Source organism: Anas acuta, chromosome 2 (genome assembly GCF_963932015.1).
Source record: "Anas acuta chromosome 2, bAnaAcu1.1, whole genome shotgun sequence".
Taxonomy (NCBI): Eukaryota; Metazoa; Chordata; class Aves; order Anseriformes; family Anatidae; genus Anas; species Anas acuta.
Genome location: NC_088980.1, coordinates 33,745,176 through 33,759,070, shown reverse-complemented (window position 1 = coordinate 33,759,070; position 13,895 = coordinate 33,745,176). Strand labels below are relative to the sequence as shown.

The 13,895-nt window shown below is 36.2% G+C and overlaps 1 protein-coding gene across 10 annotated transcripts in view; it reads left to right on the top strand.

Moving 5' to 3' along the window:
* Positions 1-13,895, top strand: part of HYCC1 (hyccin PI4KA lipid kinase complex subunit 1) — a 41,383-nt gene that overhangs the window by 15,132 nt on the left and 12,356 nt on the right. For all 10 annotated transcript variants that reach the window (XM_068674170.1, XM_068674178.1, XM_068674171.1 and 7 more), the window contains 6 exons: positions 3,477-3,556; positions 6,000-6,101; positions 9,890-10,069; positions 11,663-11,743; positions 12,164-12,279; positions 12,606-12,701. In XM_068674170.1, coding sequence (XP_068530271.1) covers positions 3,506-3,556; positions 6,000-6,101; positions 9,890-10,069; positions 11,663-11,743; positions 12,164-12,279; positions 12,606-12,701 — 626 coding nt within the window. In that variant the 5' untranslated portion in view covers positions 3,477-3,505. The remainder of the gene's footprint in view (positions 1-3,476; positions 3,557-5,999; positions 6,102-9,889; positions 10,070-11,662; positions 11,744-12,163; positions 12,280-12,605; positions 12,702-13,895) is intronic.

Here is a 13,895-nt window from a genome sequence, read left to right as displayed (position 1 = left end):
CTTTTGTTGCTTTAATTCGTCAGTGACTGGGACATCTCATGCTTTACAGTGGCCTCTGTGTTGCAGTTGAATCTACTCAACTAGAGCTATATTTAAGGGATACATTTTTCTAAATCCTCTTGGAATTTGATGCACAAAAGGTTAACAGATGCAATAACTTAGCCCCTATTTTGGCCCACTTTGTGGTGTCTTTTTTAAAAAAAATCAGTTTTAGGGTTGATTTCTTTTTGTAAACTTTGGGAAAAAAAATGCATTGTTAACAGAAATTTGTTGATACTTCTTTTAGAACAGCCTCAAGAAGGGTTTGCCAAATCTGTGCATACATTGTTGCAGTGCAGCATGATCTATCCAGCAAAAAATGCGGCAATCCTGAGCAAAACATTAGGTTATCTGCCTGTTCTAAGAACCCCCTTCCCCCCATGCCTGATGGGTGGAAATGAAGCTTCTTAAATGCAGAGAAAAGTCTTAGAGATGATCATAATCTATGTCTTCAAAATCAGGTTTCTTAGTTATGACACTTGCATGTGTATTGCTGTGGATGTGCTTAAGATTAAACCAGGTATTGAGAAGGGTGTATGGTTTTTCTTGTAATGTATAAAGGTAAAATAAGAGCAGTCTGCGTCTCTTGTGGATCACGACTGCCTTAAATCTCAACGGGATGTTTTCATGACTGAAAAAATCAAAGACCCCATCAGCAAAAATGTTTCCTTTTTCTTTTAATTCAGCTTTTCATTTCAATATTCATACTTCAGCACTGTCTCATGTGCCAAAAAAAAGAATTGCCATCAAATACAGTCGTTATGTCTTGAAGTATTGTTCTTGGTCCAAAGGATAGTGCCAGCCAAGGATGTTTGTATTGTTTCAGTGGTCAAATAAATCCTGTGTTCTCTGGAAGTCTTTAATCTATTGATCTATCAAGTGTTATTTTCAGAAATAGGTAAAAAAAAAAAAATAATGCAAGTGTTTGACGAATTTTGTGTCAGCTGTGAACTGAAGTATCCAGGGCTCCTTGATACAGGAGTCAATATGAACAAGCATTTATGCTATTAAGGGGGCTCAGTAAGGGTTGCTGTTGTCAATCCTACTGAAGCATAAGACATTGCAGAAGCCTTTGTCCACATTCATAGGAATGAAAGTAGGGCTAGCTGATCTTGTGATTTTGTAGAGAATGATGAATTTGTTGCTTTAGTATTTGCAGAAGGATCTGCCTTTGTGTTTGTTAGCACACAGAGTTGTTTGAAAGCCTCCCTTTCACATCAGGGTTTGACACAAAAGCTAATTCATCTAGAGGCTGCTAATCTGTATCTTCATTAATTTACCTTTAGAGATCATCTAAGCTGGTCCTTCTAATGGAAGTGCTGCAACCCTCCACCTGCCAGGAGTGGCATTTTAATGGACCTGCTGCTGCTGCTGCTAGGTTTTTACAGCTACCACTGCTGTTTTCTCCAGAAATTAAATCTAATCCTGTGTGTTTTATACTTCCTTAGCCCTTGTTCCACTTTCATTACTGGAAAGCACTGTCCTTCTACTTTTTGCACAGTCTTCCATATCTTTCTGGACCTGCAAGAGGAGAATTCAGTAGCTGGTTTCCCAAGGATTTTAGTTTTCATCTGATCAGATAATTTATTTAACAGGCTAAATTCTTTCTCAATAATGCTGTGAGTTCTTATTCTTTAATTATGCTAGCCATGTCAGTAATCTAACTGCAATGGACTTTTTTTCAGTCATTTAAAAACAAAACCAAATAAAACCTGACCAATTCCAAAACCAGAAACGAGCCTTTGGTATATTTTCTTACAGAAAAGTTTTCCCTCTGAGCAAGGGGATACAAGAATTGTGTGTTCTTAGTGTTTTCATGTATCTGTTTTGACCTTACTAATGCATGTCCGTATAGACCATAGCTATTTTGTATTTCGCAGTAATTTAAAATGGATCTGTTTTTCAGTGTGCCTCTTTATTGAATTTCAGATCATTACGAGCTTCTGACTTCAACTCATGATTAGGCTGATCATCTGATCCCCTCCCCTTCCCTGCCCTTTCCTTTTCCTTTGGCATAATCTGGGCTTGTTTTTCACGATTCTTTCTTGAACAAACCGCCAGCCCTCCTGAACTCCTTTGCCTTTGTAACAGGTGGACATGAGAACTTGCCTTAAGCCTTGGGAGAACTTGAAGCCTATTTTCTCTTAAAAGGAAAATCTCTGCCTGCTTATGCCATTATTTTTTATGAACACGATGCAAGAAGTTGCCAGACAGCCTGTCCAATTTCGTTGCTTTTGCAGTGCAGATCTGTGTAGTTATTGCTGCAAATCATGTACTTACTATACCTTGAAAGATTTCAGTAGCTTTCTCTTTAAGTAAAGCCTCTCTTAAGTAATTTTTTCCCTTGCTTTGGAAGGCTTACAGTGAGCTCTCACCATTATCATGCCTGGTTCTTCTCCTTTTATTTAGGCTTTCTAAAATTCCACTGCAATCTGGATTTCAGAGCAAAAATTTGCATCTGTGTTATATGAGGCAATTCTTCACTTCCCTCTTTTCCCTGTTTGTCATTTCTCAAAGAAGCCCATACTTGGGTAGCAGAACTTTGTGACTATTTTTAAACTAGCGAAGGGAAGCTTGATAACGTGTATCATGACCAAACATTTCAAGTAAGTGTTAATTATTTCATCAGATGAGTATTTGTTGTTGTGTGAAATCCATGACCACAAAGTTGTAAGTTAATGTAGGACAGTTTTCACATGTCTGGGATATACTCCACAGCACGCTCTTAACTTTAACAGTTTTGTATCTTAGTGGTATGTTGCTCTTAGTTTCAGAATAAGCCATTTCAAAGAACAGCTGTTTTAAAATGTTTCCTAAAAGCTTCAGGGAAATCAAAAGTGAGTTTCCAAGGCCGTTCTGCATCTTTTGTATTTGTCTCAGTACCACTGATCTTGCTCTGTCTGAGCCTGTGTGGGAAGTTAGGGAGGGGAGTCCATCTCAGGCTACATGCTGAGGCTGCAGACTCATTGTCTTGCAGCTGTGGTGAGGGGGAGGATTGAAAGTTCTCCATCAGTCTTTCAGTGTCCTTTTCCAGGTTAGGAATAGCAGTTGTCAAGGAAAAACCTAAATAGTTGTTTCTCTTCAGTGAGTTTGTACAGTTTTCTCTTGAATTCTGTAAGCTGAAAAATAAATAGAAATGAGAAGGTAATATTTTTCTGTTTTCAAAATGCCAGTTCTGCAAATCTTTGACTTACTGAGCTTCCCACGCAATACATATTTGGAATTTATTAAACTGCTGTATGCGAAGGCTCCCATGCTTAATGCTTCCAGCAGCTTGCGCAAGTGAGGTAGAATGAAAGTTCAAAATAATGTCAGCATGTGAAATGTTAATGAGTAAAAGCATGGTAAGATGCTTTAAATATTCCCAGGAACTTAATTTTCATCATCTGTTTAATGCAGCAACTGCATGGTTTTTTACAAACTGTTTGCTCTTTCAGGCTGAAGGTTTTGGAACGGATGCTGGAAGATGTTAGCTGTGGATACTGGGATTGTGGAGGAGTGGTTATCGGAGTTCAAGGTAATAAACTGTAAGATATTTAGCCACTAGTATTTGAACTGCTGCTGGAGCAGTATGCAGCAGTGCCTGATTGCTGCAGAAAATAAAGACACCCACTGACCCTGGATTTTGCTGAGGTAATCTGATGTATACAAACGTCTGTTGAAAAGTTATTTTTTTTCCCTTGCCCTTTTTGGGATGACATACTTCCTGATATAGAGCAGTGAAAATAATTGTGAGCTGTGGCAAAAAATTAAGAACTACAAGCTATAAAGTTGTACCCCAAATCTCAGTGTTTCAATTTTTTTCCTTCGTGGTTTACCTTTTTATGGACTGTATGGAGTAATTAACACCCATTGGATCTGGAGTGCATTCTTAAAGTTTTATCATTACAGATTCAATAGTGTGATAGTTGCTGTTCATTTGTTGAACTTGCTGCACTACTGGTGCATCCTGTAGTTTTGATCACTATAATTTTTTTCCATTCAAAGAACTCATTTATGATCAGATATCCAGGTCTATTCCGTGCAGGTTGCATTCCTCTGCTGTTGCACTGTCAGTATGTTAGATCAGGTCTGGTTCTAAGTGGGGCAAAACCTATGGAAGAGAATATCTCAAAGCAGAGAGCAGGCATCACCGGTCATCTCTGCCTACCTTTGCCATGGGAAAAACACTTGGGTACATGAGTGTTTTGTTTATTTATTTATTTATTTCATTGTTGATTATTTATAGAGTTTTTGCTTTAGCAACAATAAAGACAACTTTGAAGAAAGGAACTATTGTTTTACTACTTCCTCATGCATAACTTGATTGGGCCACTATCTGGTAACTGCAAAAGCAGATAGATAAGCTGGCTCCAAGGAAGCCAGAGCTGCTTTATTTTCTGTTGTTATGAAGCCACAATCTTCTGTTACTTAGGAAGAAACTTGATATCAGCATGTAAATGTTGCTTATGTGGTTTGAAGAAATGTTGCAAATTAAAACACCATCTCTCTGACACCCTTCTGAATTCACTATTTTCTGTCTTGAAATGTGGTAAATTTTTTTGGGGCACAGTCAATGGCCTCAACTTTTAAAAGAGGATGAGCCATACAGCTCTGTTTTATTAAGTTGTACTCTCAGCCTAAATGTTAGGGCACTGTCCTGCAAACAACCAAAAAGTTTAACATTGATTGAATACCTTTGAAAACTTCATTGATAAAAAGAAAAGCTTAAGATTGTAACCCTAGTGTACTTAAACCCTTGTGGTCATGGTCAAACTGTGTTCTTGAAACACCTTGACTAAAAGATTCAAGTGCTATGTGTATATCAGTAAGATACTGATACTGAGGACACTAAGTATGTTGTGTAGCTGTAGGGGAAAATGTACCTTTGTTATGGATCCATGTAGATTATAGACCAACCTTATTTCTCTCTTAGTGTTTATCTCGGTAACTTTTTGGTTGCATCAAGCTACTGTTGAAATGTCTCGTGAGTCCTCAGCATTCTGTTCAATGATCTTGTTACTGAATAAATGAAAGTTTTTATACAACAGAATTGAAAGTTATGCATAAAAAACCTAAACCCCAGAAATTCTGTTAGTCGTCATTTGTGAAAATTCTGGTAGCCTGCTGGATTTCTTTCCAAACTTTGATACTGGCCTTCTGTTCCATTCTTTGTTTCTCCTTCTGATATTTGTAGTGTTTGGGATGAGACCTGCGTTGTGGTCTGTCTGATGTGAGTATGGACAGGAACTTTACCATAGATTTTATTTTTTCCTGGTCTGCTTACATACTCTAGGAATCACTTTTTGTTTTCCTATCTGCGTAATGGAGTACAATCTCCTCTGAAAAACTGCAGTTAAGTAAGAGCTATGAATAGTAAGTTTAAATGTACAGCTTCCAAAGAGTTGTTAAAGAGATTAGACTTTGAATCTCTGCTACCAGAAATCCTGCTTATGTTAAAGAAGAGCTATTCTTGCCAACCTGAATTTGTGTTCCTTCAGGTAGTAATATATCCTGTGATATTAATTCACTGTCTGTGTACTGTCATAAAGAGTGGGTCTGCAAACTGCAAAGTTTCCCAGTATTTAAATTTCAGAGTGGGTATGTGTTGTCACTGACACTAGCAAAAAGAGTGGGAAGTGAATTGTGATTTTTTTTTTTTTCCTGGCTTCATCAGTATATTATGTATTTTCAATGAGATTGCACTTCTGAAACTCATTTTTTATCTATTTCCATTCTGATGTCATTAGTTTCTCAATGAAACTGTCTGCAAAATGAAAAAACATAGTGTCTTCTGGCAACTCTGCTGTCATGAAAAAATGATGTTTTCTATTGTTCGGATTTCCTTATGAAACAAATTCTAGTTTCCTGTAAACTCTGATGAATAGTAACTTGTAATGGAAAATTGTTGAAATAGCTGTTACATTTTAATGATAAAAATTGCTTTTTTCTAGTAGTTATAATATACTTTTTTTTTGCAGACCCTGCCAGAAGCATCCATATCCAGCTATGCGACAAACTTGAAAGACAAGACTGCTCTGATTTCATCTCTTTACAAAGTAATTCAGGAGCCACAGAGTGAAGTGAGTATATCAGGTCTTGCACACAAAAAGTTTTTCACAGAATGCCAGCAGAGTAAATATTGCATGCTGGTTAACTGTGTTCTAACTATGTGAAATAGTTAATTCTAACTATGTGAACTTCATGAAGAGTCTTCATCAAAATGTTTTCCTTTTAATGTTATTGAGACGTGTTCTTAGCAATGACATAATACCATGGAAACAATTCCTAAGTTTTGCAAACTGCTGATCATAACTAAGCTTGTGGATCATACTCAGGGTGTTCAGGACCTGTGTACAGAACTGAGAAATAAATTTAGGAATTGAAAAGATGTTTGAGACTGACTGAATTATTTTTGCATTTCAAAATAATTTGAGTGTGAATCTATAGCTATCAAGCTATCAGAAGCTTGTCTTTTATAAGCCAAGAGACCAATGTTAGATAGGTTTGCATTCCTTTTATGTAATTGCTTGTCTTACAGCTTTTTTGCCATCACTTTGGCAAATGTACGTCCACTGTATAAATACATATATTTACAAGCATTTAAAACAACAATCTGCCAATTCCTAAAAAATTTTGGGGTCGAAAGGGGCAGGTTTGCTCTGTATCTGTGTAAGGAATGGTTCATATACTGTGCCTGCACTTATTTTGCAGTGTCTAGGTGAGATCAGAACATGCTGAGCTGGTGCTAGCTGTGTCCTGGTAATTGTATTGTCTCACTTCCTACTATCCAACATACCTTTGTGTATTTTAAAACTGCACTGAGTCCTTAATTCCTGTTCTGGAAAGACCCAGCATAATGCACCTCTCCAAAGTTTGAGATGATGCCAATAGTGGGCAGAGGGTAAGAGACTTCCTGGTATAGGTACATTTTTAGAGAGTATGCTGATTGAGAAATCCAGGTTGTACAACAGAGAAAACATCTCACTTGACTTTTCTTTGCTGCTCAGGAGGGCATTCTGAGTCATTCCAAATACTGAGTCAAGCTTGCCTGGTCTTCAAAGTGTGTATTAACATGCAACTTAATCTGATGAGTCTCCCTATTGATACTTTTCACGTGTTCTTTGATTTATTACTACTACTGGCTATCACCAGGTTTGCCATTGTATGTTTGCAGCAGGGTCGCCAAGGCTATGAAAATTCTGCTCAGAAAGATTTTTGGGATAATTCCAGGGGCAAGGTATTGAAGATTTTCCTGGTAGTGAAACTTGAAATGGAAAGCCAGTGCTGACATGTACATGTTCTGGCTTGAGAGAACACTCCTAAAATCTTTATTTGTACAATTCTCCAGCTACCTGGCACTTCATGGAAAGTTAATAATGACTTTATTAGTAGGGGAAATTGTAATTCAATAAAAGGAGAGTCTTCAGTAGATGTTAAAGTTTAAAGGACTCTTAATTGAGCAGATACTCAAAAGTCCAATGGCAGTTCTTTTTTCTCTTTCTGAAGAGGTTTATTTCTTCACAAATTCTGGATTTTTTTTGCCTTGTACCTAAAGCACTATTGCTGCTGATAATAGACATTCAGGTCTTTGCATCAGGAAATAGAAAATGTTTGAAGTGGCCAACGTGTCTGGTTGCAGCACTGAAGAAGGAAGGATAAAATTGCTTGAACATTCTTCTGTTCCAGCAAGAGAAAAAAATCAGTCTAGTTTTCATACCCTTTAGAACTGGTTTAGTATAAAACATTATCTTGAAGCAGCAACAACTCATCAGTGTGTTTTGATATTAGGTTTTAGCATGTGGTGGCATTTTAAGGAGGAAAATCTGTTTTTGTACTGATTACGCATTTAAAAGTGCTGATATAAAGCTGTCTCAACTGAGATAATGATGTGAACATGGATACCTGTCATAGCTATTTTTGTGCCTTCTAAAGTTCAAGCACATCATTCTGAACTGGTATTTCATTAAAAGAAGCATGCAAATTGTGTGAAATATGTAAGCTGAAGATGTAAAACGCTTTCGCTGATAAGGTTTTCTAGAAGTATCTTTGATAGTCTGCTTTGAAAACTAACTGGTAGTTTAGCTTGATATGCTTTTTTGTCTTCTCTGTAAGTTTTCAAAATTTTTTGAAGGAAATTAATAAATCAAATGCAAAACATTATATGCATGTTACTAGCAATAAAGTACATATTTATATCCCAGTTCTTAAGGATTTTCGTTAAGGTATTGCATAATACTTTGCTTTCTGAACTGAAGTGCAGTGGTAACTCTGATTATTACAGTATCTTTTTCTCAGTGCAGTCTCTAAAATACTCTTTGGTTTGGATTCCATCATATTCAGGTTGAAACTTTTGGGGACTTTGTTGAGTCACACATTTCAATTTATTACTGTCTTTGACATTCCTGGCTTTAAAATAAACTGAGTCTATTTCTGGGAGTCATGTAGATGAACCATTAAGACGTTAAATCGTGGAGGTGAGGAACCAAGGCAGCAAAACTAATCCTTTAGGTATGTTGCATTTGAATCCTGTCTTAGAGATTTGCAATTGGAGAATGTCACATTTCTTGTAATGCTTTTTTATATACTAGAGCTGCGGTTGATGAAATGAATTCTAAATAGCAGGAATCTCAGATTTCATTTTGTAAAGTTTTTTAATGCAAATCCACTGACTATCATGATTCTTTTTCTAAGAGTAGTACCTCAGATGACAATGTCCTCCTATTTGTTATTTGCAAATGCATGACTTAGAATATTTAACTAAACATCCTTTTTTGCCCCCTCTCTTCCTGACCCCTTTTTAGCGATGTTTTGAGGAACTTAAGGAAGAAATCCTCTAACAGTTCCAAATTTTTATCTGCAATTTGCTGTGTTTGCAGTCAAAAAGAATTTCTGAGATTGTGCTTTTGACTTTTTTTGCTTGTTTGAAGTTTCAGTATCCAGTTCAGCTAGCCTTTAAAAGTGCCTGCTAGTGTAGACAATGTTTACCAGTTGATTTAGGAAATCTCTTACTGTCATGACCAAAGTGTAACCTCCATACAGGGGCGCATGGTTCACACTATGTTTTGTTCTCTAGCAGAGGTAGGTCATAGCAGAAGAATGAGCATTACATTTGGGAAAGCAGCATAAGTTGATCACTTAATTACTTCAAATATTTAACTGTTCTTGCTCAGTGTACTACTTCCAGTTCAATCTATTACTTCAATTTCTGGAAGCTTACCCAATTTCTTGTCAGCTTAACCAATTTTGTTTAAAAAAAAAAAAAAAAAGGAAAAAGAAAAAGAAAAAATTACTCTTGAGGCTTCCTAGTTCTGTTCCAAACCTATACATTGAAGTTTCTGGAAGAGTTTAACGAGAGTGGAAAGATTGAAAGTGCAGTGTACTAGGTTGTTGCAATACTTTATGCATGAATGTCTTGCAGCTTTTCTCACTTGCAGAGTAAAATCTTTCAGCATTTTGTGTGTACACTGAGAGAGCTCTAGAATAGCAAGATGTTTTGTTCAGGTACTCTTCATGTATATCATCTGTATTGAGGTTATGGTATGAGATGCAGTGATAATGAGTACCCTCTGTTTATGGCTGTGAAGCTAGAGGAAGTGGGCTAAAAATGAAAGAAAGGAGTTGTTGGAACTACTACTTCTGAGGGGATGGAAGACTCTACTTCTGTATCCGAAAGTGTCAGAGACAGAAAGTGTGCAAAGTGACAAAGTGACTTGGGCACCTCCTGCTCTGGTCACTTCACTGATAGCTACAGCCTAACATTTATCACCTTAGAGTTTTGACCAAAGGACCGATCAGTTTCTTTCCACATGAATTTGCGGTTTCTATGATGTTTTACTTATTAACAATTGTAACCTAATTATTACTTCAGCTTCTGGAGCCAGTCTGCCATCAGCTCTTCGAGTTCTATCGCAGCGGTGAAGAACAATTGCTGCGATTCACGCTGCAGTTTCTACCAGAACTGATGTGGTGCTACCTTGCTGTCTCAGCCAGCAGAGATCTGCAGAGCAGTGGATGCATAGAGGCCCTTCTCCTAGGAGTTTACAACTTGGTTTGTATTTGCACATATTTTTTCAGGCCTAAAAATATTAGTGTGCTTTTTTTTTGGGGGGGATACTACGGAGTACTTAATGGGGAATAAGAAACAGTTTTGTTTCAGACCTGAAAATAAGTGATTATTTCTAATTTCTCTCTTTGAATTGATGTTCTAGTCTGAAATCACCAACATGAACTTAGATTCCTTTATCTTGGTGAATATTTATTTCTGCTCTTTTTGTGTTTTTTGGAAAGAGTGATGAACTCTAATGGCTGAAGGAGCCAAAGGATTCCTTGTTATTTATTTACTTTGTTTTCATTAATTCTTGGTACAGTGATTAAAGTTTATGTTCTGCTTGAGAGCTTTTAGAGGCACTGCTTTTGAAGTGGTTGCACATGTTTTCTGTGGTATTCTAACTGTCTTGAATAGAGATTACAAAAAAGTCACTTTCAACAAATTCTTAGGATTTGATTGTTGAACAGTTTGTTCAATTCTGAGAACATAAAGGTCATCTTTCATTTCTGTAATAACCTTGACATCTTTTTTTATATTCTCCATGAAGAGTTACTGTTTGATGTTAAAATAGTCCAATGAAAAACAAATTTATGGAGGAACCTTTAAGAGCACCGTACGTTAGTTGTTAAGGGCAAAATGAATTTGGTCTGTGTTAGAGATTATACTGAAGCTCCTCTCTAATTTCTACCTTTGGATATGTGAAATTTGTTTGTATGATAAAAACAACAACAACAACAAAAAAAAAGCAAAAACAAACAAACAAAAAAAAAAAAACCCACATTAATTTTATTGTGTGGTTTTGGTAAGATCTGCTTCAGGAGTTATTTCTGAAGGTTTTGACTGAGAGTACTTCGGTGCTCTTATGTAATATGTGGGCACCTTTTTTTTGCATTACCCGTTAGTCTTATGCTAGTTAACAGGAGTGAGAAGTTTGCAAAACACCTTCCAAGATACTGCCATAGTGGTATCTTCTCAAAGATCTTTGCATCCATATTTCTGTTTTCCTAGGTGGCATATTTTAACTATCTTTGTAAATAAGTGTCAAGGTTGAGCTTTTGCAAATATTTTGATGTCTGCTACTATGTCAAGCCATATGAGGCTGCAATCCTTTTAGAAGTATATTTCCAAAAGGACTTGTAGAGTCATTTGATGGGCAAGTAGTTTTCCAAACATAATTGAGTGTTAACCTTCACAACTAGGAAATAGTGTGTAATTAAACATCCGTCCCCCCCCCCAAAGCAAACAAACGAAGCAAGCAAGCAACCAACCAACAAACAAACAAACAAAAAAACTCACCATGCTTTAAATTTACTGAGCTTTCCAGATTAAGTTTTTAAGGTGGCCTATCATAGCACATGCCCTTTGATAAGTCATTTGAATAGTATTCAGAAGCAAGACAAATGTTCTGTAATAGAAAGTAAATAAAGAGATGACTTCTAGCTTGTAACTTGAATTGTTATAGTATCCACTCTCTGTTCTTATAACCATTCATTTTGTTTTCTTTGTCCACTCACCCTGCTTCAGCACTTAACATTTTTGAATGTCTGGTTTCTGTAGTACAGTATAACCACTGGTGTCTTCTGACTTTTTCAGGAGATAGTCGATAAAGAGGGACATAGCAAAGTGCTGAGTTTCACAATTCCATCTTTATCCAAACCTTCAGTATATCATGAAGTAAGTAACACCTACAACACAAACTTGTCACTGATTGTGAAAAGCAGTATGATTTTTGGTGCCTGTTTAAGAATAAAAATGAAAATGATCTTTAACACTTGACCTAGCATGACATAGTAACATATTTTTTGGTCTTCTGATTACTAACTGGCCTCTGAGACCTTTTCAAGTTTTAGTAGTCATAACTCCATAGTATGCATGCTCCAAATATATTTTTACCTGTTCTGAAATCTTGTACCTTATCTATTAGATATCTATTAGATATCTGTTTCTTAAATCTAAGACAGCTAGGCAGACAGATAATCTTAAACCTGTTGGAATTTATGTACAAATATGGTGATGCTGTCCTGTTGTCTGTTTTTTCTTGCATTGTAGCGAGGCTTCAGGTGGATGTATTTTGAATGATCTTTTTTCTTTTAGCCTTCCAGCATTGGCTCCATGGCTCTTACTGAAGGAGCTTTATCCCAGCATGGTTTATCCAGGGTTGTATACAGTGGACCTCATCCTCAGAGGGAGATGTTAACAGCACAGAACAGGTAAAATTGTATAATAGGATTTTGCTTGAGAATCAATAATGAATCTTAAGGTTTTTTCATATATTCAGAAGGTATAGAGGTGTGTGCTGTGGTTTTTTTGTGTGTGTTTGTTTTTTTTAAATGTAAATATAGATGCAGAAAGACTAGGAGTTTTTCCACATGAAGAGGAAAAACTTGCAGACCCAAGATAATCATTGGTCAATGATTTTATTGAATTACATTGAGTTTGTTCAAATAACTCTTGCAAATTTCTGTGCAAACCTGTTTTATTTTATTTTTTTCAAAGTAAAAGTGGTAACATACTCTCTGTTTCCTGTAAACTCCAGGTTTGAAGTGTTAACTTTCCTTCTGCTCTGCTACAATGCTGCCTTAAGCTACATGCCTGCAGTTTCTCTTCAGTCATTGTGTCAAATTTGTTCAAGGTAATTTCTGTAGGCTGATTATAATTGAAATGGCATTGTCAACTTGAAATGCAACCAGTTTGAATTCTAAAACAAAAATTCTTCAGGATCCCAAAAGTTGCTTGTAAACTTGACTTTTTTTTTTTTAAAAGTATTTATTGCTGCATTACTTGTGTTTAAGTTACTTTTATCTAACTATGGGTTGAGATGGGAGAAGCAATGACCTGGTTTACATGCAGTGCTGTAAAATGGAGAAAGAAGTCAAATCAAGGACATTCTTTTTAATTAAAGTAGTTGTAAGTGTTTTAACTAAGTAAAATAAGAAGGGTCTTCTAAAATCTTGGTAAACTTTGCATTACATGCTTACTAAGTATATTTAGCTGTAGTGCAAACTGAAACTTCTTTGAAGTTATAGTAGATCTTGAAACTAGAAATATGCTCATTCTTACAGATATTGGGGGTATTTCCAAAATCTGTTGTTATTTCAAAAACAAAATAAAACCTCAGCTTTTATTGGTGTCCATTTTTCCTCTTTCTTTATTCAAAGAGGAAGTGCTGGTATTGAACATTTCTCTCTCTAGAATTTCCAAAGTGGACATTGTATTAAGGAAATTAGAATACTGATGTTAACCCAGAGAACCCAAGAGAAATGCAGAAATCAACTAAGTCTGTCTTCATAAGAAGATTATCTTACTGAGACATACAGTGAAGCAGTTCTGCTGATTTCATTCTAGCCTTTTTACAGGAAGTAACTCAGGACAGAGTAGGGCTTTTTGAAACTGATCAATACTGGCATTAAAGAAATGGGTGTATTGAGAGGGTCTTTTCTGTATCATTGTCATCGTTAACTGATTACGTTGCTACTGTGAGTTCACTGTTTTCCCCCCTAAGTACTTGACTTATCCCTATGCTGTAGCATCTGATAAATGCATAATTATATATATTACTGGCATAAAAACGACCTGGTTAGATGTTTTTTATGTAAGCTAGCTTTACTTTAAACTGGATGCTAATTTTTCCCTGCCTCCATCCTCCAGGCTTTAGACAATACTGATATGTTTATTACTTCAGTTAAATATGATAAATTATCTCTGAGCCAAACCATTGATAGAAGTTATGGAATATCTGGAACTAAAGTGTTGCCCATCTTGTATAATAGTAACCTCTACCAGGGGATAAAGAGGAAGAGAATGGATGGGATTTTTTGGGGTGGGT